General features: G+C 41.2%; 3 protein-coding genes and 1 non-coding gene across 6 annotated transcripts; 1 reads left to right on the top strand and 3 right to left on the bottom strand.

Moving 5' to 3' along the window:
- LOC104424283 lies at window positions 1–10,221 on the bottom strand. Its single transcript, XM_010036651.3, has 18 exons — window positions 9,692–10,221; window positions 9,264–9,322; window positions 9,047–9,178; window positions 8,800–8,940; window positions 7,788–7,844; window positions 7,089–7,183; window positions 6,677–6,809; window positions 5,879–6,055; window positions 4,559–4,749; window positions 4,355–4,421; window positions 3,490–3,623; window positions 3,245–3,311; window positions 2,798–2,860; window positions 2,481–2,713; window positions 2,267–2,396; window positions 1,480–1,572; window positions 815–1,000; window positions 1–601 (listed from the first exon to the last, which is right to left on the bottom strand). The coding sequence occupies exons 1-18, from the start codon at window positions 10,032–10,034 to the stop codon at window positions 308–310; spliced, it is 2,595 nt and encodes an 864-aa protein (XP_010034953.2). The 5' UTR covers window positions 10,035–10,221; the 3' UTR covers window positions 1–307.
- Window positions 10,222–10,371: 150 nt separating this feature from the next.
- Window positions 10,372–10,445, bottom strand: TRNAT-AGU. The gene has a single exon. It is a non-coding gene; the product is annotated as a tRNA-Thr (tRNA).
- Window positions 10,446–11,342: 897 nt separating this feature from the next.
- On the bottom strand, window positions 11,343–16,156 carry LOC104424282 (ERAD-associated E3 ubiquitin-protein ligase HRD1A). 3 transcript variants are annotated; one of them, XM_010036650.3, is made up of 8 exons: window positions 15,999–16,156; window positions 15,123–15,672; window positions 14,421–14,597; window positions 13,651–13,800; window positions 13,354–13,562; window positions 12,943–13,099; window positions 12,019–12,253; window positions 11,343–11,796 (listed from the first exon to the last, which is right to left on the bottom strand). In XM_010036650.3, exons 2-8 carry the CDS (start codon window positions 15,653–15,655, stop codon window positions 11,653–11,655), a joined length of 1,605 nt encoding a protein of 534 aa, XP_010034952.1. In that variant the 5' UTR covers window positions 15,656–15,672; window positions 15,999–16,156; the 3' UTR covers window positions 11,343–11,652. The 3 variants fall into 3 exon arrangements, with proteins under 3 accessions (XP_010034952.1, XP_039161274.1, XP_018720545.2); XM_039305340.1 differs by lacking the exon at window positions 15,999–16,156 and adding an exon at window positions 15,925–15,943; XM_018865000.2 differs by lacking the exons at window positions 11,343–11,796; window positions 12,019–12,253; window positions 15,999–16,156 and adding an exon at window positions 15,925–15,947 and having other exon boundaries at window positions 12,939–13,099.
- Window positions 16,157–16,777: 621 nt separating this feature from the next.
- LOC104424281 (probable NADH dehydrogenase [ubiquinone] 1 alpha subcomplex subunit 12) lies at window positions 16,778–19,651 on the top strand. The gene is made up of 5 exons (XM_010036649.3): window positions 16,778–16,946; window positions 17,691–17,717; window positions 18,196–18,287; window positions 19,127–19,236; window positions 19,318–19,651. Exons 1-5 carry the CDS (start codon window positions 16,858–16,860, stop codon window positions 19,480–19,482), a joined length of 483 nt encoding a protein of 160 aa, XP_010034951.1. The 5' UTR covers window positions 16,778–16,857; the 3' UTR covers window positions 19,483–19,651.
- The last annotated feature ends 3 nt before the right edge of the window (window positions 19,652–19,654 follow it).

Here is a 19,654-nt window from a genome sequence, read left to right as displayed (position 1 = left end):
TCTGTTAAAAATCTGGATACCCATCTGTTTGTATTACTGATCTGTGATATCAGATTATGTACACTTTGAATGGCTGCGTTTGCAAGGACAGATGAATCTCTCCAAAAGTCATGCCTCGGTGACATGATCCTAGATGCCTGGACCGTGATGATTGGCATGTTTCAATTGAAATAGAAGCCCTATACAAATCGATTATGACTAGAAGTGCACTAGCCTTATTGACTTCACCCTATTCATTCTATTCCCTGCTCTATATACACTTGCTACTACTACTAGGCAAATCCGAATTTACCTTGTAATGGCTCGTTTAGAGTCTGACTTCAACTACATCTCCGTCTTTGAGCTCTGTACCAGGCAAGACGAGTTGGCCATTCACCAACACCAACTTCCCTTCGCGCCCGACTCTCCTTGCCGCATCTGCAGCCGTACTCCCACTCCTTAACCTCATGATCTCACCATGTGGCCAGGATACGATCACTACCTCATCAAGTGTGACCGAATTGGGATTGTCACATGATTTTCCACCAAGCTTACTCTGGCTAGCAATTGCCTCAGAGCGTAGCTCCTCTTCCCACTGAAGCATTGTCCTCAGTAGGTGCACCTAGAAATTGTCCGCAATGATTAGACCTTAATCTTGAAATGCTTGCACATTCATGATGTTCGATTAATCTTGAAATGCTTGCACATTCATGATGTTTGAAGACCGCATAAATGTCCGAGTGAAGTCAAAATGCCACAATGGAAAATGATTACAGAAACCTTAAAGCAGAAACCATAATGTCTGATCATAGGTGGGGATACTGTGTAAACAAACCTTGTTATTAATACTGCCCTCGACGGAATTTGAGCTAATGGAGGCTAAGCTTGGCCTAGATGTGATAGAGTTGATCTGTTTTCCTTCGAAAACAGCGGACTTGACAGTCCAATATTCAGATTCTTCTTGGTCTGTCAACTCAATAATCTGGATAAAAGTTGGAAGAAGCCGTTGAAATTGGTCTTCCTGCACAGCACGAGAACCATTTTCACATGTTGCCACAGGTCAATAGAAATTAAACCCGACATTCACCAAAATTAAATGCTTTGACTGATGACATGATGCAGATCTCTGATGCCAACTGAAACCAAAGCACGTACAACATACGCGTGAAAATGGGGATTTGAGACATACCCAACCCAAAGTGTTTGCAATAATTACGTGGTACCATGGACTGGAAATGGAAAAAGGAAATGATACAGACTTGACTGCAACAAAGACTTGATGTGCTCAAGGACACGAGGCCATTTTGTATTTGCATATTTTCAGCCGGGAAAATGAGTCCAAAGGATGAATAGTTGATATTGATATCCTCAAGAGAAAAGTGAGAGAGGAAGTTGAAGAAAAACAACACCTAGTCACAAGGTTGGTATGAAGATTGGCAATTCGGTACCAAAGCCATCCATAAACTCCCCAAAAATAAAGGCAGTGTGGCAGTAACATACCTTGTGGTACATCCCATCTCGGCAAAGTGTATACTTTTCAAGGCAGGTGCACCAATCCCCATGTCCCGGCTGACACCACCACTCATCAGAAACCTAGAAGGCAAAATTTGCAGCACTAAATTCAGACACTTTGCTAATGATATTGAATTGAAAATTGATCAGAACTCCTAACTAGGGGCTACCTCATTATGAAGGCTTCTCATGTTGGCAATTCGAACAGAAGACTATCAATTGTTTAAGCACAAAAATCCTGATTCTAAAACTGATACTCGCTTTTCTTAAGATCAAGATTCAAAATAGAAAGATTCAGACTAATCCCGATCACCACACTTTGTTTTTAACCGCGATAAACAAACTGGTAACAAGGGTTTTAAAAAGATAAATACACCATCAATTGTTTCTTATTCCTCCGATGATTGCAAGCTTATAAATTGTCAAACTGTCAATGCATTTTAATGCGGATATATGAGCACTAAAAGACCCCGTGAAGGAGATATGGTCTTTCATTAACACAATCCAATATGCTAGAGAAAGCGCCGGAATAACTATTTGTTTGTAAAAGTTTTTACTGATCCCTAAGTCACTGAGAAACTTTGAAATTGCTAGAGGCCAAAACTCAGAACAATTTTAGTTACTGAGACCCCAGGCACAATATGTGTATAAAGTCCCAAGTGTAACCATATCTTAGATTCGTTTGCTGTTCATGTGGCTATTCACAAACTAGGAGAATTGCCAAAGAACATAAAAATTCCTTAAGTCAGTAAGTGCGAAGTCCAGGCAACTGAACCTTCTTGTATAAATTTGCATATGCTTCCCATCGCTTTGTCTGGAATGAAGATCTTCTGTCAGCAACTGCTTCAGAAGCGGCCAGTCCAAAGCTCACAGCAACAAGTAATTCTCTTCCACCCTTATCGACACTGAGCTTGCAGAAGCAAGAAGAATAAGATAATTTGTGGAATATGCAGATTTGCATTGGATATACTAAGCTGAACAAGGTGTACCTAATTATAACAGCAGCAAGCAAGTGACTTCCCTCAACCCTAAGAACTGGATGCCCAGCCTTCAGTGAACCATACTTCTGAAAAGGACCCCCTTCCTCTGACTCTGAACCCACCAAATCTTTGGAGAGAGAGGACTCTGACTCACCCATGTTGCTTGCTGATGGTAACCAGTTGCCAGATTCCTTATAAAGCCAATGTGCAGCAAGCCCATGTTCAGCATATTCATGCATCCTCTGAAAACATTGAGGCTAGTCATGTAGGTAGTCATGTGGGATAACAAAAACATCAAAAAAAGCAGCACGTTTAGCATCTTTTACCTGTGTTCTTATTTGAACTTCCAAAGGTGAACTATCAGGACCTAGTACAGCAGTATGCAAAGACTGCCATTGAAAGAGTTGCATCATGTAAGACAGAGAAAACAATGTTTTAGATTCCCAGGACAACAGAACCGTGTAAAAGGAGTAACAAAATGTTCAATGTTGAGACATAGAGATACTCCAGAGAGATAAAGCCCTGATCCAAAACGCATCAAATTAACAGCCAATGAGGAAGTAGTTAGATTTGCAATCAAGTCCCAGAAATTGGCCTCCTCATTGGTGAATAGGTCTACTCTATTCCTCGGAAGGCACTACAAGACTATACTCATCTAGAGGAAGAACATAATTTCCAGAACTCAGCAATAACTCTACTTCCAATTCCATATAGTCAATAAGAGCAGGGTAAAATAATCATCATCGCATGTTCAAGTCAGGTAGTAGTCTAACCTGATAACCACTAGCCTTTGGATTAACAATGTAGTCATCAAATTCACCATCGATGGGGGTCCAGAGTCTGCGATGGGCACCAAAAAAGTGTGAGCTTCCGTCAGCAGCAATGCAGTTTCTCTGAGAGCGTATACTTATATAACATGATAAACCTCTTAAGATCATATAAAAGACAGAACCTGTGAACTTATTTGTCTTGCTTAGTGGGAAAGGGAAAAGGAGGACAAAAGATTCAATATATTGACCTGTGCACAATATTAAGAAGACTGTAACAACATTGGACTGCAGGTCCATGTAGGCTTCCATTCTTGTCTCCAACAACTACCCGCAATGCTCGGGCATCATATACTTTATTAATGCTTACGTCCTTCCTTTTCATCTAGAGAAACATAAGAGAAAATACAAGCATGAGTATCAATAAAAAGAATTGAACAGCACAGTAGATAAAACATGCGACTGTGATTTTACATCTCTAACACTAAAAACTTATTGCCTGTACCAGCGAGTAGCCCAAAGGCAGACCCTAGAGCAGCTTTGTCGTTCAAAAAACTAAAATTATCTGAGCTTCCAATCTCTTGCATTAAGATTTATCTCACAAAAACTTTTGAGAAAAGTTTACTGGAAGTCCTAAAACTTGTTACGAAAGTGCAATTGCATCTTAAAACTTTCAAACAGTGCGATTAAGTTCTAAAACTTATCACGAAAGTATAATTGAGTCATAAAACTTTTAGCAAATGCAACTGAGTCCTAAAACTTTCAAAAAACACTATCGATAGAAGGACTTGATTTGATCAACTTGACAAGTCTTAGAACTTGATTGCACTTTCATGACAAGTTTTAGGACTTCATTACACTTTTTGAAAGTTTTACGACTAAATTGCACTTTGTTGATTAGTTTTAGGACTTCCAATGCACTTATCCCAAAACTTTTTGAGTCAGTTAATGGTAAAGTAATCCCAATCAAGATGCAAACATTTGTAGTGATTGTCAAACTTTGTCTTGTGTGAGTGCTTCTGTATTGTTGCCACAAGACAATTTTTAAACTCCATTAAGAAAACAGAAAACTGAGCCCTTTCCACAAAGGGCAATCCACTACAAACTCCATTATACCTTGCTGTAAATACTATACAAACTTTTTAGTCGGCTAGATAATGTTACTTCCATGCCAGGAACATACCTGCAAGCATCAACGAAAAAAGGGAAACGTAAGAGCTTAAGATCCTTCAAGTATGGTCCAGATAGTAAAATATAGCCTCCAATTCCACACAGGAAAGATGGACAATACAAGAAAAAATGAGAAGTAAGTAGACATACGAAGTTGAGATAAACAACTCGCGCTCAAGAGCTTCCTCACATACAAGCATAGAAGCCAAAGCAACTCCAGCATCTTTCACAACCTTAGGCTTTGTGACCTTCCCTGAATCTTTTCCAATATCACTGATAAACTTGCTTCTCTTCCTCCGGTCTAATAAGATATCAAAAGGCACTACAGCTTCCAGAAGATCCTACAGTGAAACAATGGATAGAAGAAGCATATTAAGGGAAACACTCTTTCTTTCTGACCTTTTCATATTTCCATTCTTCCAAACTTTAAGCAAAGTAAATGACTCCATCAAACTACTCAGTATGATTGACTCTCATTGTTCCTTATTGATGGCAAAATAAACTAAACTCCATGTTCACAACTATGACCATACTATCTAGTGGAGAAATTAGAAGAGCACATAAAAGTCCATTCCAAAGAACACTCCAAACTCTTGTGCCACCATATTTTTTTCAAAGGTGAGGGTCAAAGTACTGATAGGCCCTCTTCTGCTGTCTTTCATATATATGCATCACTGAAGCAAGTCTCTGAGACACATCAAATTTTTCTGAACTTCCTAGAGCCATAAGTTAAACAAGAGCTTCAATCTTCTATTGCAAGTAGTATTAGTGCTCTTAGACATTGTCATCGTGACTTACTGTCAACCTAAAAAAACATGCAATCCACTACCTCATTTAACAGCTCAAGTGTATAGATTCATATGAGTTAAGTTGCTCCCACTTCAACACTCTCCCTCACGCAACTAGCTCGATCAACCTAAACTAAGAGAGAAGATCAATTCTATTTGCAGGCTGATGAGGGACCTTCAAACCCTTTTGCATGGATACTATGCTGAATCATGAGGATCCCGCCATTAACCAATTCACAGCCCGAAATCGTAAAGAAAAGCATTATTTGATTGATTTTACTTTAAGAAAGCACACACAGCTTAGAAAATTTCCACCATGCCCATACCAGAACGGTTTCCAACAAATATGTCCCCCCTTAATGTCATGAAAATGCAATAGACATTTCCTTCAATAGGCAATACGAGCTCTGAATGAATAAAGTGAAGCAACTTACAGAGAATACATCTTGTTCTAGAGAATGTAAGCGGTCAATCAGTTTAAAAGGGCCGATCTATCAATGACGCATACCACACATGCAAATGGGAATTTGTTCGATCACTATTGGCAGATAATTGCAAACACGTGTTCACTATAGCAAAGATGACAAGTATTTCCACACCAGGAAGCTTGTATAACATGAAAGAGGCAACTTTCAGCCAAAAAATTAAAAAATGAAAAGAAGCAACAACAAGTTTCTTCTACCTTCATGCTTTTCATGTTCTCCTTCATGTCGACTGAATCTTCGTCATCGGAACATGAAAATTCCTCATCACAGTGCAGGAAGCTAGTTTTTGCCAAATTTCTTCTTGGATTTCCTGCTTTATTGCTTGGGCTCCACATGGCAGCAAGATCAGCACGCATCTTCCGGAATACTTGTGGCTGTAGGAAGTGAATGTAACTGACATATTATGGAAGATTTGAAGAAAAATAACAGGAAACAAAATGGCACCGACAATATTAAATAGTATGCTCTAGTATAGTTAATGGCCACTCATTTTATCTTAAATGAACAGATACGGAACTCATCACTAGAATCATTGGTTTACCAGAATGGAAAGTTGACCAAGTGTTAAGCGTTTCAGCAGCTTATGCATTCACAGAAGGAATGAAAACATGGATTGCACGTCCTTAAACAAAGAACAAATCTCCCCACCACACCTCATCGTGCAACAACTTCCTTCAAGGCTTTAATTTCTCTATGATATGGTCCCATTAATATGTAAACATTCTATATTCTGACAACAACACCACCTCTGGTGCCTACACAACTGATGTCCAACTCACTTATCTTATCCTCCATTGACTGTAGCAGAATAGACAGCCTTTTCTAATATACAAGTCCAACCTTCATCTTATTTGTTTAATTCGTCGTATTATATCCCTGGAAATAGCCAGTAGGAAAAGGAAAAGTCATCTTCCATTCAACAATCCCATTTCTCGGTCCACTACTTATGTACAGGTCATAAGATTTCTCAAGAACCGAAGCAATTATGAGCAGACCTGGAGAACTGCGAAGCACAGATCTTCCAGCTCAGCTTTCATTGCCCACAAACCCAATCTCGAAGCAAGTGAGCACCAAATTACCAGGGTCTCATGTGCAACAGCTCGAGCCTTTGGCAAGGGAAGAGCATAACTGCACAGGAAGAATATCATCCACCAGCACAGCCAAGCAGTATGCACCGACATAATTATCATAATATTGCAAAAAATCTTTCATCATCAGATTTTGAGGGTGCATTCAGTTCTGTAACTTCTTCAGATCTCCACAAGAGGCACAAATAAAAGTAAAAAGCTATTTCTTAAAAGAAAAGGCGAAGACGTCCAAACAGATTTTTAACAATAGGAGAGCTCAGGAGAAAAGGAAGATGCCTGGCAATTAAAAGTAGAAAATGGAAGAAGAGTGAGTCAATACATGGTTCTCATGTTGTGAAGACGATCCGCAAGCTTGACAAGCACGACTCGTGGATCATCAACCATCCCTAGGAGCATAACTCGTAAATTATTTGCCTGGAAGAGCAATAAGGACTTCAGAAGGACTAGAAAACACTACTAAGCAATCTTTAAATTATAATTTCAAAAGAGAAGACACCTTACGACTAAACTAAACGTACAAAAAAAGGTAATGCTGCCGCTTTAAAGAATAAATCATGCGCCGCCATGTAACGTTTCTTGCCATTGATATATGTGAATGCTTAGGAAAATAAAGTTTGTGAGATTTTGTGTAACTACAATTGACTGTTCTTAGAGCTTAAGCTATTAGATGAAGGCGTGATTTAATATTTAATTATTCTAACACTCTCCCTCAAGCTTAGTCTAGTCTTTTTTGCCTAGTACTAAGCGTGTAAATTTTAACTGGGGAGACCTGAAAAGATTTGAACTCAAAACCTCTAGCTTTGATATCGTGTGAGATTTTGTGGGACCACAATTGACTATTCTAAAAGCTTAAGCCATTAGATAAAGGCATGGTTTAATATTTAATTATTCTAACAAAGTTAAAAAGCATGGTATGAATCTGCAAATCATCTTTGACTACTCTTTATAGTACGTCATAAACTACCAACAGCTGAGCATAATTCAATAACTTTCTAGACCAGATAGCTAAGTTCCATACCTCTTCCTCACCCAGGCTACACTGATTCACATTTACTCGGCGGTGTCTCCTCAGAAGCTGCAAGAAAAGCATAATGAAGCAAGCAAAAGGTGAAGAAGGAGAACATTAATTTTATGGTGTAGAAAAAGAAGGGGTGCAGGTGCAGACACCTGAAGGCAATTGCCAAAGTTACCAGAACCATGATCGAATATATAGAAGAACTTACATTTTAGTACTTCTTAAATGAGATAAGATGTTATAACGGACCTTGACATGTAAAGTAGATAGTAATTGAGGTAAATCTGACAACCGTCCAAGATTCGTTTGTGGTGATCGCCATTCTTCAAAGATTTGCAAATGTCTGGCTTACATTATCTAAAGTCCTTCTTACATTCAATTTTACTAGATTATTCAATGAATCAGGAGTACATAAACTAATCAAGAAATAGTTAAGCTGGACATCTATTTTCAAGTCGACACATCCTCTTTCATTAGTTAGGATCTACGATGATCTGAATGAAGGGTGAACAAAGCCCAAGAACAATTTAGAGAGGGTGTAAGACTTCATCAACTTGGACCGGTATGCTCAAGGACGGTGGAATAGTACTGATGCCGATTCACAAATGTATCAGTGAAGAGGTCTACATTAAAGACTTGCAGCATGGGAGATCGAACAGTGTCCTAAAGGGAAAAGAAACGGCACATAAAACAAAAAGGAGTGTGCCAAAAGAACAGACTTGTTCAAGAAGGGGAGTCCAGTTCAACTTATAGCAATTCTCCTCTATAGCCCATTATTCAATATAAATTTCACTATTTATCCACGCCTCAATTTCCATCTCTGGAGAATACGGACTATTCTAAAGTTACTGACAGAAATTCATTTTGAGAATTTCATGGAGAAAGTGAACTTTCCAGTTCCCCCTAAGGCAAAACCAAGAACAGAATCTTCACGATACACCAAAACCTAAATCATCAAAAACAAGGCTGCCTTTTCCACCAATAACCATGTCAACAATCGCCCTAAGTTTAGTACCTGATTTATAGAACTTAATCGGGAAACACCGGCCACCAACTTGGAGACATCGTCACCAAACTCTTGCTCAACACTATGCAGACTCTCACAGGTATCATCAACCACATCATGGAGAATCCCAGCCACAACGGTGTCGACAGCCTGCGGAAAGCACGAAAAGCAGATTGAAGAACCAGTGGAAGACAAAACATCGTGGTACAACAAGTACTCCGGATGCCCACTGATAAGTGAAGGGAGGTTCACATACTCGTTTGCCGTTAGAAGGAACCAGCATAGCTAAGATTCTCCCGGTGTGGATACAATGAGTCAAATACGGATCTCCGGTTTTCCTAAGCTGTCCATGATGAGCTCTCTTGGCAAATGCAATAGCCTTTCGCACCTGTCTTGACAGCGGAGCAGGTTTAGCGTGTGCAGATGCGAATGCAAGTCACTATTGGTGAGCGGTGATGCAATTTAATGGAAACCTTGGCATCGTTGAATACAGGACAGCCCGTCACGTCAACTCCGTCCAGCACGAGAGAACCTGCGCCAAGCATAAAGGGCTCTTCTTTATGCGGAGTCAAAAAGAAACGACACAAGACAATTCCACCGTGCTGCTGCGTAAATTGTGATGAATAACGCATCCCCTACAGTGACTAGAGACGAGGAGGTGCAGTGAAGCGAAAATTGATGCAGTACGAAAGGTGAAGCGGATTTCGAACTCGTCGACAATTCCACCGGATTATCGCTTTAAAAAACTAATCCTAACGGATGATGTGAATTTTAAGGAAGCCGAGCGTGGATTTGAGGGGAGCACGAGCAGAATTGGGGCGTCGGAAAAGAAGGAGTCGAGAAGCATTTCTTCAGTCGGCGATGGAGAGCAGCAGAGAAAACGAGGGGAAGGTGGGAATACCGGGTTGATCCTCGAGCTTGGGCCAAAGGAAGTCGACCTTGGTGGAGAGGCAAGCGCCGGAGGCAATAGCGACGGCGGTGACGGCGACGTGGGTGATGGCGGAGGTGACGGCGCCGTGGAGGGAGCCGGAGCCACGGGCGGCGGCGGCGATGGCGTTGCCGGAGGCGAGGACGGAGCTGAGGGAGGAGGAGGAGGAGGAGGGGACGGAGAGGGAGGCGGCGGCGGCGGCGGGGAGAGCTGGTCGAGGAGGCAGCGGAGGCGGTGGGGAGGGCGGGCGCGCAGGGGGTGCAGCCTGGGGAGGAACCTCATGGCGGTGGCGGAGGAGGAGTGGCGGCAATGGCATGAGCAGCTCATGTCTTGGGCGGAGGAGGAGGAGGAGGAGAGGATGGATGGTGGTCGGAGTCGATCATGTAGAGAGAGAGAGAGAGAGAGAGAGGTGTGTGGTGGTGGTGGTGGTGGTGGGTAAATGGAATCGGGGCAACTCCAGGGCCACAGAGAGAGAGAGAGAGAATCTCTGGTTTAACGTCGAGTGGGAGTGGGAGAGAGAGAGAGAGACAGCAGTTGAGCGTGAGCCAGGAAGAACCTGACGGTTACATGAATTTCTTGTAATCATTCCGATTTCTCTTTTTGCGAATATGAAAATGGAAAATGCTAAATTAAAAATTAAAAAGAGCGTCGGTTGCTCTCGTTGAGAGTCGAACTCAAGACCTCCCGCTTACTAAACGGGTGCTCTAACCAACTGAGCTACGAGAGCCTGGTTGGTGAGCCCCCCGACCGTTTTATATACTACAACTTAAATTGTGTGACCCCATAGCTCATCCTACCACTAGTTATTTAGGTTGCCTTTGGTTAGAGAGGAAAATTTTAATGCGCTTGGTGAATGTTTTTCGGTTCACTTTGGAGAAAATGCCAACATTGGCAAAGCCTAATGTCTAAAGTGAAGACTTGCCTTGAGTTGTCCACATTTTTAGAAGACAAGTCCTGGGATTAATGTATTTTCTTCCCTCTAAAAATATACTCACTGAAATTTTCATTTTTCGGTCTTGCCCTCGTAAAATCAAAATCATCAAATTGGAAACCATATAATTTCCCCTTTTGGTTACTAACGTGAGGATTTGCGTGATGTCGGCATACCTTGGCAAGAAGTTATAGCCCTAATAGCATGTAATGACCAGTCGTTATTGTCAAATGGCCAAGGAACAGCAATAGCTTCGTCACTAGGGCCGGGGATCCCATCAAGGATTTGTAGAGAAATGGTTTGGGACTTTTAGATTGAGGATTTGTAGAGGACTGGTGAATGGATTAGGGATTTCGGATTAAGGATTTTCAGAGATATGGTGGATGGGAGAGAGATGCTCTTCAACGAAGGAACAACGCGTACTGCCCTTTTTTTTTTTTTAATTTCAAACCATTTTGCGAAAAAATACACCAAAAGTCACTGATCAAACACTATAAACTTTTTCGAACCAAAAAGAGAAACCTATATGCTTTAAGCAATAAACACTTGAGCCAAAAACATTCGAGGGAATGAATTATTTCCCCATTTCCCCATTTGCTCAACCAAACGCAACTTGAGTCTCTTTTGCCCGCATTCGGTATTTCATTCGTTTTATCTCTCAATACTGAGAGGTACTCCACAGAGGGAGGTGAGTAACTGTAATTACCAGCTTTGCTCAATATTCAATGATTTGCAAATGCGTAATTCTTGCTAACTGTTCGCTTCACGAGATTGACAATTCAACCAGGGGCGGTTTTAGGAAGCTTTGACTGGCATGAAATCTCAGCTGTGTCACATCCACTAAGCCAGTTTCCGGCCAATTCAAAGGGACAATCCTGTCGCTCTCTCTCTCTCTCTCTCGCTCTCTTACAGAAAAGGGAGGAAGAAAATGGGAAAAGAAACTCTCTACTGGTGTACATTTACATTTACGAGCAGGCTATAGTTTATCAAACTGTCCTGGCTCTCAGCATGACGAGTTTGAGTCCGAAACAGGGAACGAGGAGCTCACAGCAGCCTTCCCTTTGTTATCTGCTGATGCCGAGGGACCTGAAGACACGTTCCCTTCAAAGGGTTTCTCTCGTAGCGATTGAAGTTTCTTTTGCAGCTCCTGCAAAATATAATTCAAACAAATATAACAGAAGAACAGTGCAAAGCTTGATGAGATTATTCCTCCTCCATTAAAAGGATGAGGGGAAGAAAAAAGAGCAACTACTTTAACTAGCTGAGTGAGCAATCATGAGCAATCAAAAGTACCCTAAAAGCTAAGTGCACTGTCATTAATCACTACTATGATTCATGTACCACAGAGACCGTACCACAGAGACCATACCTCAATGTGCTGTTGCAGAAAACGGGCCTCTGATAAGTCATCATGACCTCCCTGAATCCTGTCTTCAGTGGCTGCAGGAGCTGGAACTGGGACATAAACAATGCTAGACAATTGTGAGACGGACATATTTCCAGGATCACCATGGACCGTAGATTGCTGTGGACCACTGCAGTCTGCACTAGAATGACTAGGGAATGGCGCATTTTGCTGAGGAAGGTAGGCATACCCTGACGACCTGCAAAGCAGAGAAGAGACATGAAACCAGAACTCTTGCCAGATCCAACTACACTGCAATTTTAAGAGTTACTTTATCATACTCTGAATGTAACATTAAAAAAACCAGCACTATATTCCATCGAATTCTAACAGATTGACCTCTAATTGGCAAATCTCATTTAGGAACATTATGTTATATTGACATTTCACATGGTCAATATATATAAACCAACTACTTAGCAATTTCCACGTTTACTATCAGATTATCAATCCAATGGGCTATATGTGATACATATTCGAAACATCAATTTCTTTCCTTCGAGATAACAACATGATTAGAAAGGTGCTGGACCAAAAGCAATTGCATCAAAATAAATACATAGATCAGATCAGGAGCCATATTCTTATTTAACACATATATAGATGGAGGCCTGAGGAAGTTTGAACAATTAGACTAAACAAGTAATTGGGAAAATTGATAAATTCTAATCAAGGGGTCCTTGCATCTATTATATTGGACAAGAATCTGTGCAGTCTGCAAGCGGTATTTAAGGCAGAGTGGAATATGTCATATTAGAAGATGTATATACTTTGGACATTGGACAAAAGAGACAGAAAGCCAGACAAAGCATGCACATAGATAACAACTCACCCTGAAATTAAAAGGCAAAATGCAACAATGAAGGAATTAGCTTAATTCAGGCTTACCATACTAATGTGTTTGTCGAAGGGTAAACAAGAGACTTCTCATATATTGATGCAGCAGCTGCAGCAGCTTGGATTCTGGCCTGATGCCCACTTAGATTATTACCAGTCGAACCAACATCACTTGAGCCCTGAGATGCGGTGCTTGTGGTAGCAGCCCCTGCTCAAGAAACCACAGACTATATCAGTATTCCCATAAGCCTAATTAGTTCTGGAAGGGAAAGACCATTGCAGCAAACTCATATAGTCTGCAAAATCCACATGCCCCGGAGAAAAGTGCACTTCAATCTCTTTAAATTTTTTAAGCTAACTGGAGAACATGGCAATTGATCCTGCTTGCCGACTCCACCATGAATCCAGACCTCATGCACGAAAGCACATTGAAATAAGACTAGAAACAATATTATTAATCACCTTGTTGCCGAGAATCTGAAGGTTGTCCATGTTGTCCTCCTGCAGCAGCTGTCCCATTTTCTGGTGGTGCAACTAGAGCCCTACAAGTAGGACATGTATGCTGTCGCTCGAGCCATGAACGAAGGCAATGTACATGAAAAAGGTGTCCACAATTTAATTTCTTTGCTGTAGTCATCTCTTCTCGACATATAATGCATGTTGCATCACTTCTGCATCCACCAGAAGAAAGTAAGGATATATCCAAGATAATGCAAGATTAAAACTAAAAAGATTGGCCAACTTAGATATGAAACTCACGCATTAAGCTCTTCTGGTGTAGCTTCTGGAAACCGATCATTCATATTTGAAGTAATCTTTCGGTAACGAATGTAATCAGCAACGCGAATTTTGAATTTTCTGAATGTCTCGTAAAGCTCCCTAATCAAGTGCAGAGGTACACCATAGTTCCTGTATAATCAAGTCCAGATGAGTAAATAATCAAGTCTAGTTGAGTAAACAAACAAGTGTAGAAAAATCAAGACTAGCAAATAGAAGGTAGATATACATGATAGGGGTACTAATCTGCAAGAAAAAAAAAAGATAAAGATTTACAACACTTCTGTAGCACAACCACTTCGAAGAGCAAAATGGCATTTCCCAAGCATAACAAAAAAATGAAAAAACGAAAAACAAGCAGAACATAAATCTTCCTCGCTGGAGCTTCTCAAGTATAATATCTTCTCATGGTAGATGCTCAGAAACAATAGGTTTATTAGCATCATCGAAAATATATTGTGAAGGACAAGGGACTCAATATCACAATGCCCAATATCAATGTCAAACACATTACAGCAACAGCTCCTAATTGCTAAATCATAGTTTTTTTATCATGTAAGCGCCTGCGAGATCATTTATTAGACATTTTTGCAGGTTGTAACTAGGTATTGCATGAAGAGAAAAGTATAGTAAACAGAAATTAGGCACAGAAGCGGAGCCAGCAACTTACAACAACTCTTAGCATGTATATGCTCCGACCATACAAAAATGAAAAATCTTGGCCTTGGGTCTGAAAGTAAAAGATTACTTACATGAATATCACAAGAAAGAAGCACAGATACATCGACAAGTGTAGCAGGTCATGTATTAGTTCCAAGTAAAAGGTGTAAACAGCTTTCTTTTCCCACTGGCCCTCCATAAGCATGTCGCTAACGTAGAAAACATACTTAACAAAAGTTGACACAGTTGTTGTGGCCAGTATCATGTACCTACAGAACAGAATAACATAATGAGTCCAGAACAGTTTTGCTAAATTACTATGTGTATAAACATATGATGGGCAAAGAGAAACAACAGCTGCATATGAACATATAGAGCCAATGGTGCCCTCCAGCCAGTTAAGAAATATCCTGACTTAGGGTTGGTAAACCAAATAAAAGATAAGATTGTCTACAATGCCCAAGAATCTACAAATAACAAGCTGCACATACCATTAGCATTTTCGAATACACTAGCTAGCTTTTTATCAAGAATATACTACAATTACAAATCACTATCTGGCATCCCCCTGACACTATGATTGTCCAAAAAGTCAACATAAATTCTTGCCACTAAGTTATCCAACTTCATAACTATTAAATTTGAGAAGAGAGATGACCTCCACAAAACAACATACAGCAAATCAGAATCGGTCTGGAAGCATCCAATGCATTATGCAAAAGCCCTGAGAAATGGTTTCAATGCCAACAGTGATATCAGGGTGTAAAGACACGAACAGAAGCCGAACTGCTTACTCAAATGCAAAGAAAAGGGAGACGGAGGCCTGCCGCGTCTGTATGAGGAACTTCATAGAGTTGTAGAAAAACAGACTGTCCACGAGAAGCAGGAATCCCATAAAAGAAACTATCCTGATGTGAGACAGCATGGGAACAGAAGGGGTTGTCTCAATGTACTCGACCCTCTTCTGAGCCAACCAGTGCAAAGCTTTGATCAACAACAGGGCAGTAACCATGGCCAGGAAGGTAACCGAGAAATCCTGCCTGAAAATGGTGATGGCAAAGAGGATTTCCATGACCTCTCTCCACGATTGCTCGTTAAGCCTCTCCACTTCGGCTTCCCGCAGGGAACCGAGGAACACCCGCTTGGTCAATTGCCACAAGATGCACATAAAGACCAGACCCATGTTGAGAAGCAACACCAAACTGATTTTGGAAGTGGACAGATAAAGCATAGCCGGGTAGAACTGGCCTCGACTGCTGAACGCATGATAAATCACGGCCAACGTCGCGATTATACTGAGCCCCGCGTACGTCTGCAACCTCATCATGTTCGCTATCGCCCCCCCTGTAAGAAATGGACAATCGGAATCAAAACCGTAACGAAAAACTAACACGGATCTAAAACCAGCTCCGGACTCAACTATCCGATCGAACGGAACCCACGGAAACGAAATCTCGGCGATCGACTCAGAATTTCAGAGAGAGCGGACGCTCGATTCAGCTTCGAATTAACTATCCGGAAATATACGGGCCTTGAAAATCGATCTAATCCCTTCGCTATCTCCCTCACAACGAAGGAGGGGAAAAAAAGACCTACGCGGTTCGACAGCCACGAACATAGAGAGTGGGAATCAAAATCGACGGCGCCGGCGAGTCCGCCGACGTGCTTACCGGCGTCGAGATCGAAGCAGATGCGAGATTCCCAGCCGACGGCTAGGTCGGAGAAGAGAAATTAACTAGTAATACTTTTGCCAATGGAGGTTTTCTTTGGGGGAGACGAAGGAGGTGTTGAAATTGCATTCGCGTCATTGCTAGGTTCTCGGCCCAATGATCGACGGCCACGTGTGATCAACGCTTGCGTCCGGCTCCCTTCTTGGTATCTGCTGAAATAGAGGCAATCTCCTGTCCTAAAACCTCAACTTGCATCATCACTAGTAGCGACGGAGTTAAAAATTACGTGGATAAGAATGAGGAGAAGAAAAGTAATTTAGGCTAATTCTTAAAATTAATTCTCCATTCTATTTGTGTGGCATGGCATCAGGTGAGTTTCTTTATTCTGCCGTCACATTTTAAAAGTATTATACAAAAAGTTGTATAATTAATTTTTTGACTACTAAAAATCCAAATTAGTAAACCTTTAATAAATTTACTCAATATACTTATAATTAATTTAATCTAAATTGCTAAGTTAGATAACTGGTATATCAATTTGGCATTTTATCAGTTTTTATTTTTTTTAATTTTTTTGTGATATTAATTCAATTTTAAAGATAGTATATTTGTCATGAATGTGTTAATTTATGATTTTTGGAATGTTTTATGACATCAATCTTTTTAGAAAAGGAAGGTCTAATGAGTCCGAAGCAGCACAAGCCCAGTCCACTCAACGCACGATCTCGATCCGAGCCCATCTTCTGAGATTGTGATCGGGTACGTGCGTCGTACTGTGCAACCGCCTTCCTGGGCCTACGATTGTCCGTCGTCAACATACAGAGGGGAAGAGGCGGAAGGAGAAGGAAGGAGGAAGGAGATGGCGGCGATCCTGAGAGGAGCGTTGAAGGGCATCAAAGAGAAAGGCCTGGGCAACTTCCTTCGCGACCTCAAGGAAGAGGGCTACCTGTGAGTTCCGCCCCCTCTCTCTCTCCATTGCTCCGCCGTGTGGCGTTCCTCGATTTCGCCTGTTCAGATCTCGTTCCCTCTGCGCACCATCTGATTTCCGTGCCCTAGAACCCTGCCGATGAGGAGGCACGCGGGCTTTCGCTCTGCTTCCTTCCCGAATCGGGAGCTTTTCGGTGTCGCGATTGAAGTGTGTAAGCGCATGTGCCGATTAGCTGCGCAGGCTGTCTGGTCCCCATAGCTACCGATGACACCGTGCCGACGGTCGAAATTGTTTCTGTCCACCACGAGTATGCGCAACAATCTGAGAGTTCCTACGGTTCTTGTTCTGGCGATAGGAGTCGCTGTGCTTTATTCCAGCTGCACATCAGTACTTGGTCTGAATTTGAAATTCCGTTAGTCTCCATTTCACATGTTGATTCGCATTGGCATCGATACATTGCAACTCTATTGTGACCTGCCAAGGTTATGAGGGAAATCCTAAAAATTCACCACCATGCCATGTAATGCTTTGTGGTGTAGTTCTTTCGTTCTTGTCTGCTGATGTGTGATGTAATGTTTGAGCCGTCATAAATACATCAAACTGAAGTTTGTTATTCGAGAAACCTTCTGAATACTTCATTTCGTGTCTCATGACTTGGATGTGATATCAACTTGTATCTAATAGTGTTATCGTACTTTGTTTCTTTGAGATTCGTCCTTTAATTATACTAATTACTTTTTCATGTCGTGGGGTTTACTTTGCAGGAAGTGCCTCGCAGATGGGAACCTTCTGTAAGTCGATTTTCTAGATTTCTCTCTATAGGGTTTTCTCACTTGTTATGAAATTGGGCATACCTTTTTATGTTTCTGGAGAATCAAAATAATTCATTTTCATTGGATTGATGATGAGTGCGTCTTTCATTCTACCTTTTTAATATGCACCTAAACAAGCTTCTCATAGTGCCTTTCCAATTTGTGTGAATTCTACATCATCACCTGTTTTTCCGAGAGAATAAAGACACATGGGTACATAGTCTCAAGAGGAGGTAGAGATGTGCTGTCATACTCTGGATATAACTTGAAGTTTATTGGCTTCGATCAAAGAGTGTGATAAAGTCATCAAAATCTTGCACATATTATGTGCATGCACAAGGGAGAGCATCGTTTTAAGACATGCCGCCAGCCTTTTCTTGCTGTCATAGAACTATTTTCTCCTTTGAAAGCCGTTATTGTATCTTAAATGGCGAATCTCTTTTTTATGCTTCTCCAGGCAAACCAAGCTCCACAATATAGGAGCTACACTTGTGGGCGTTGACAAATTCGGGAACAAGTACTATGAGAGACTTGGAGAGACTCAGCATGGTTGGTGTTTCTTCTCCTTGTTATTTATTTATTGCATTGGATTGGTGTTTGCAGCATGTACATCGACTTTGTGTATCTTTTTTTTTTTTGATTCACCTAGTTTTAGAAATAATTATATTTGGTTGGATGCCTTTTTTCCCTATGATAAGTGAATCTCATTTGATACGGGTGGAAATTTAATGATGATTAAAGGAGGAAATATTCTCATATTCTAAGAGCAGAAAGTACCACAAGGTGGATGGAGCCAGAAAGAAACTCTTTTGTTGTAAAATCTATATCAGATGGAGCTTTGAGACCATGCTTCTGCTATTCCGCCTAAATTCTAACCAGAGTCTCCACATCATGCATGATAAAAAACCCACAGAAGTCGTCCTGAAAATATACCTTCTACGAGCGTTCTTCTGTTCACATATGCATTAAGAAGTGAAAGATTAATGAAGCAGGAACTTGTCTCCTCCATCCTTCTTGGGTTACTGTGAAGCCTTTCATTGTGGATTTGAAAACTTGTTGGGTTGTATGCTAGTTGCAGACTTACGAATATGGGCACCTCATAATAGGCTTTTAAATGGAATGAAGTACACTCTTTGTTTTGATGTCATTCTATGCTGTTGTGGTTTTGCCTGTACTCTCCTTGATATGGTGACTTGAAAAATAGCATCATGTCCTTTGTTTTTGTCATTAGCATGTTCATTTGGGCAATAGCAGTAGCACAGCTGTTGTATTTCTCCTAGCTGGTATAGCTGCCCTTCTCAGTGTTGAAATGGGGTATCTCGTTGCGGTGTTCTCTTTGCATGCGATCACATTATCGACTGGCTTTGACTAGTATGGTGATTCTGCAGGGAGACATAGGTGGGTTGAGTATGCAGAGAAGGGTCGCTACAATGCTTCCCAGGTGCCAGCAGAATGGCACGGTTGGCTCCACCATATAACTGATCACACAGGAGACGAGGCAAGTCGATGCTACAAAAATTATCATAGGCGAGTCGATAAGTTGAGGTGTTTTGCTGACAGAGAGTTTCTATTATTGCAGCTTTTAATGCTAAAACCAAAGAGGTATGGGGCGGAACACAGGGAGAATCTCTCGGGAGAGGGAGAAGCGTATATCTATCATTCCAAGGGACATGCGCTGAATCCAGGGCAGAGGGACTGGACCAGATTCAAGTCCTGGGAACCTGCCAAAACGGACTCCCAGTAGATATGACAATTATCCTGATGTTCTGCTCCTGTGTCGGTGAATAAAAGTTGTTGAATTTCTTCAAACGGTGATACCGGTTGCATGTTCGGTTGTCAAAATGACGTTTTGAGCGTCTTTCCTTGTATCCTGAGATTAAGGAGATGAATTGAGAAGGTTGTTGCATTTCAAAGTT

This window comes from Eucalyptus grandis, chromosome 11 (assembly GCF_016545825.1).
Source record: "Eucalyptus grandis isolate ANBG69807.140 chromosome 11, ASM1654582v1, whole genome shotgun sequence".
Taxonomy (NCBI): domain Eukaryota; kingdom Viridiplantae; phylum Streptophyta; class Magnoliopsida; order Myrtales; family Myrtaceae; genus Eucalyptus; species Eucalyptus grandis.
This window is presented reverse-complemented; position numbering and strand designations above follow the sequence as displayed.

What these genes read in the sequence shown, in the direction of transcription:
- LOC104424283 (XM_010036651.3), bottom strand. Translation starts at nt 10,034, where the DNA reads ATGCCATTGCCGCCACTCCTCCTCCGCCACCGCCATGAGGTTCCTCCC. An exon ending in CAAGCTCGAGGATCAACCCG is followed by an intron (nt 9,323 to 9,691) that starts GTATTCCCACCT and finishes TGCTTGGCGCAG; the next exon opens with GTTCTCTCGTGCTGGACGGA. An exon ending in GAGATGGGATGTACCACAAG is followed by an intron (nt 1,001 to 1,479) that starts GTATGTTACTGC and finishes CGTGCTGTGCAG; the next exon opens with GAAGACCAATTTCAACGGCT.
- LOC104424282 (XM_010036650.3), bottom strand. Translation starts at nt 15,655, where the DNA reads ATGATGAGGTTGCAGACGTACGCGGGGCTCAGTATAATCGCGACGTTG. An exon ending in TTCAGATTCTCGGCAACAAG is followed by an intron (nt 13,100 to 13,353) that starts GTGATTAATAAT and finishes TTTCTTGAGCAG; the next exon opens with GGGCTGCTACCACAAGCACC. An exon ending in TCGACAAACACATTAGTATG is followed by an intron (nt 12,254 to 12,942) that starts GTAAGCCTGAAT and finishes TCTGCTTTGCAG; the next exon opens with GTCGTCAGGGTATGCCTACC.
- LOC104424281 (XM_010036649.3), top strand. Translation starts at nt 16,858, where the DNA reads ATGGCGGCGATCCTGAGAGGAGCGTTGAAGGGCATCAAAGAGAAAGGC. An exon ending in CTCGCAGATGGGAACCTTCT is followed by an intron (nt 17,718 to 18,195) that starts GTAAGTCGATTT and finishes ATGCTTCTCCAG; the next exon opens with GCAAACCAAGCTCCACAATA. An exon ending in ACTTGGAGAGACTCAGCATG is followed by an intron (nt 18,288 to 19,126) that starts GTTGGTGTTTCT and finishes GTGATTCTGCAG; the next exon opens with GGAGACATAGGTGGGTTGAG.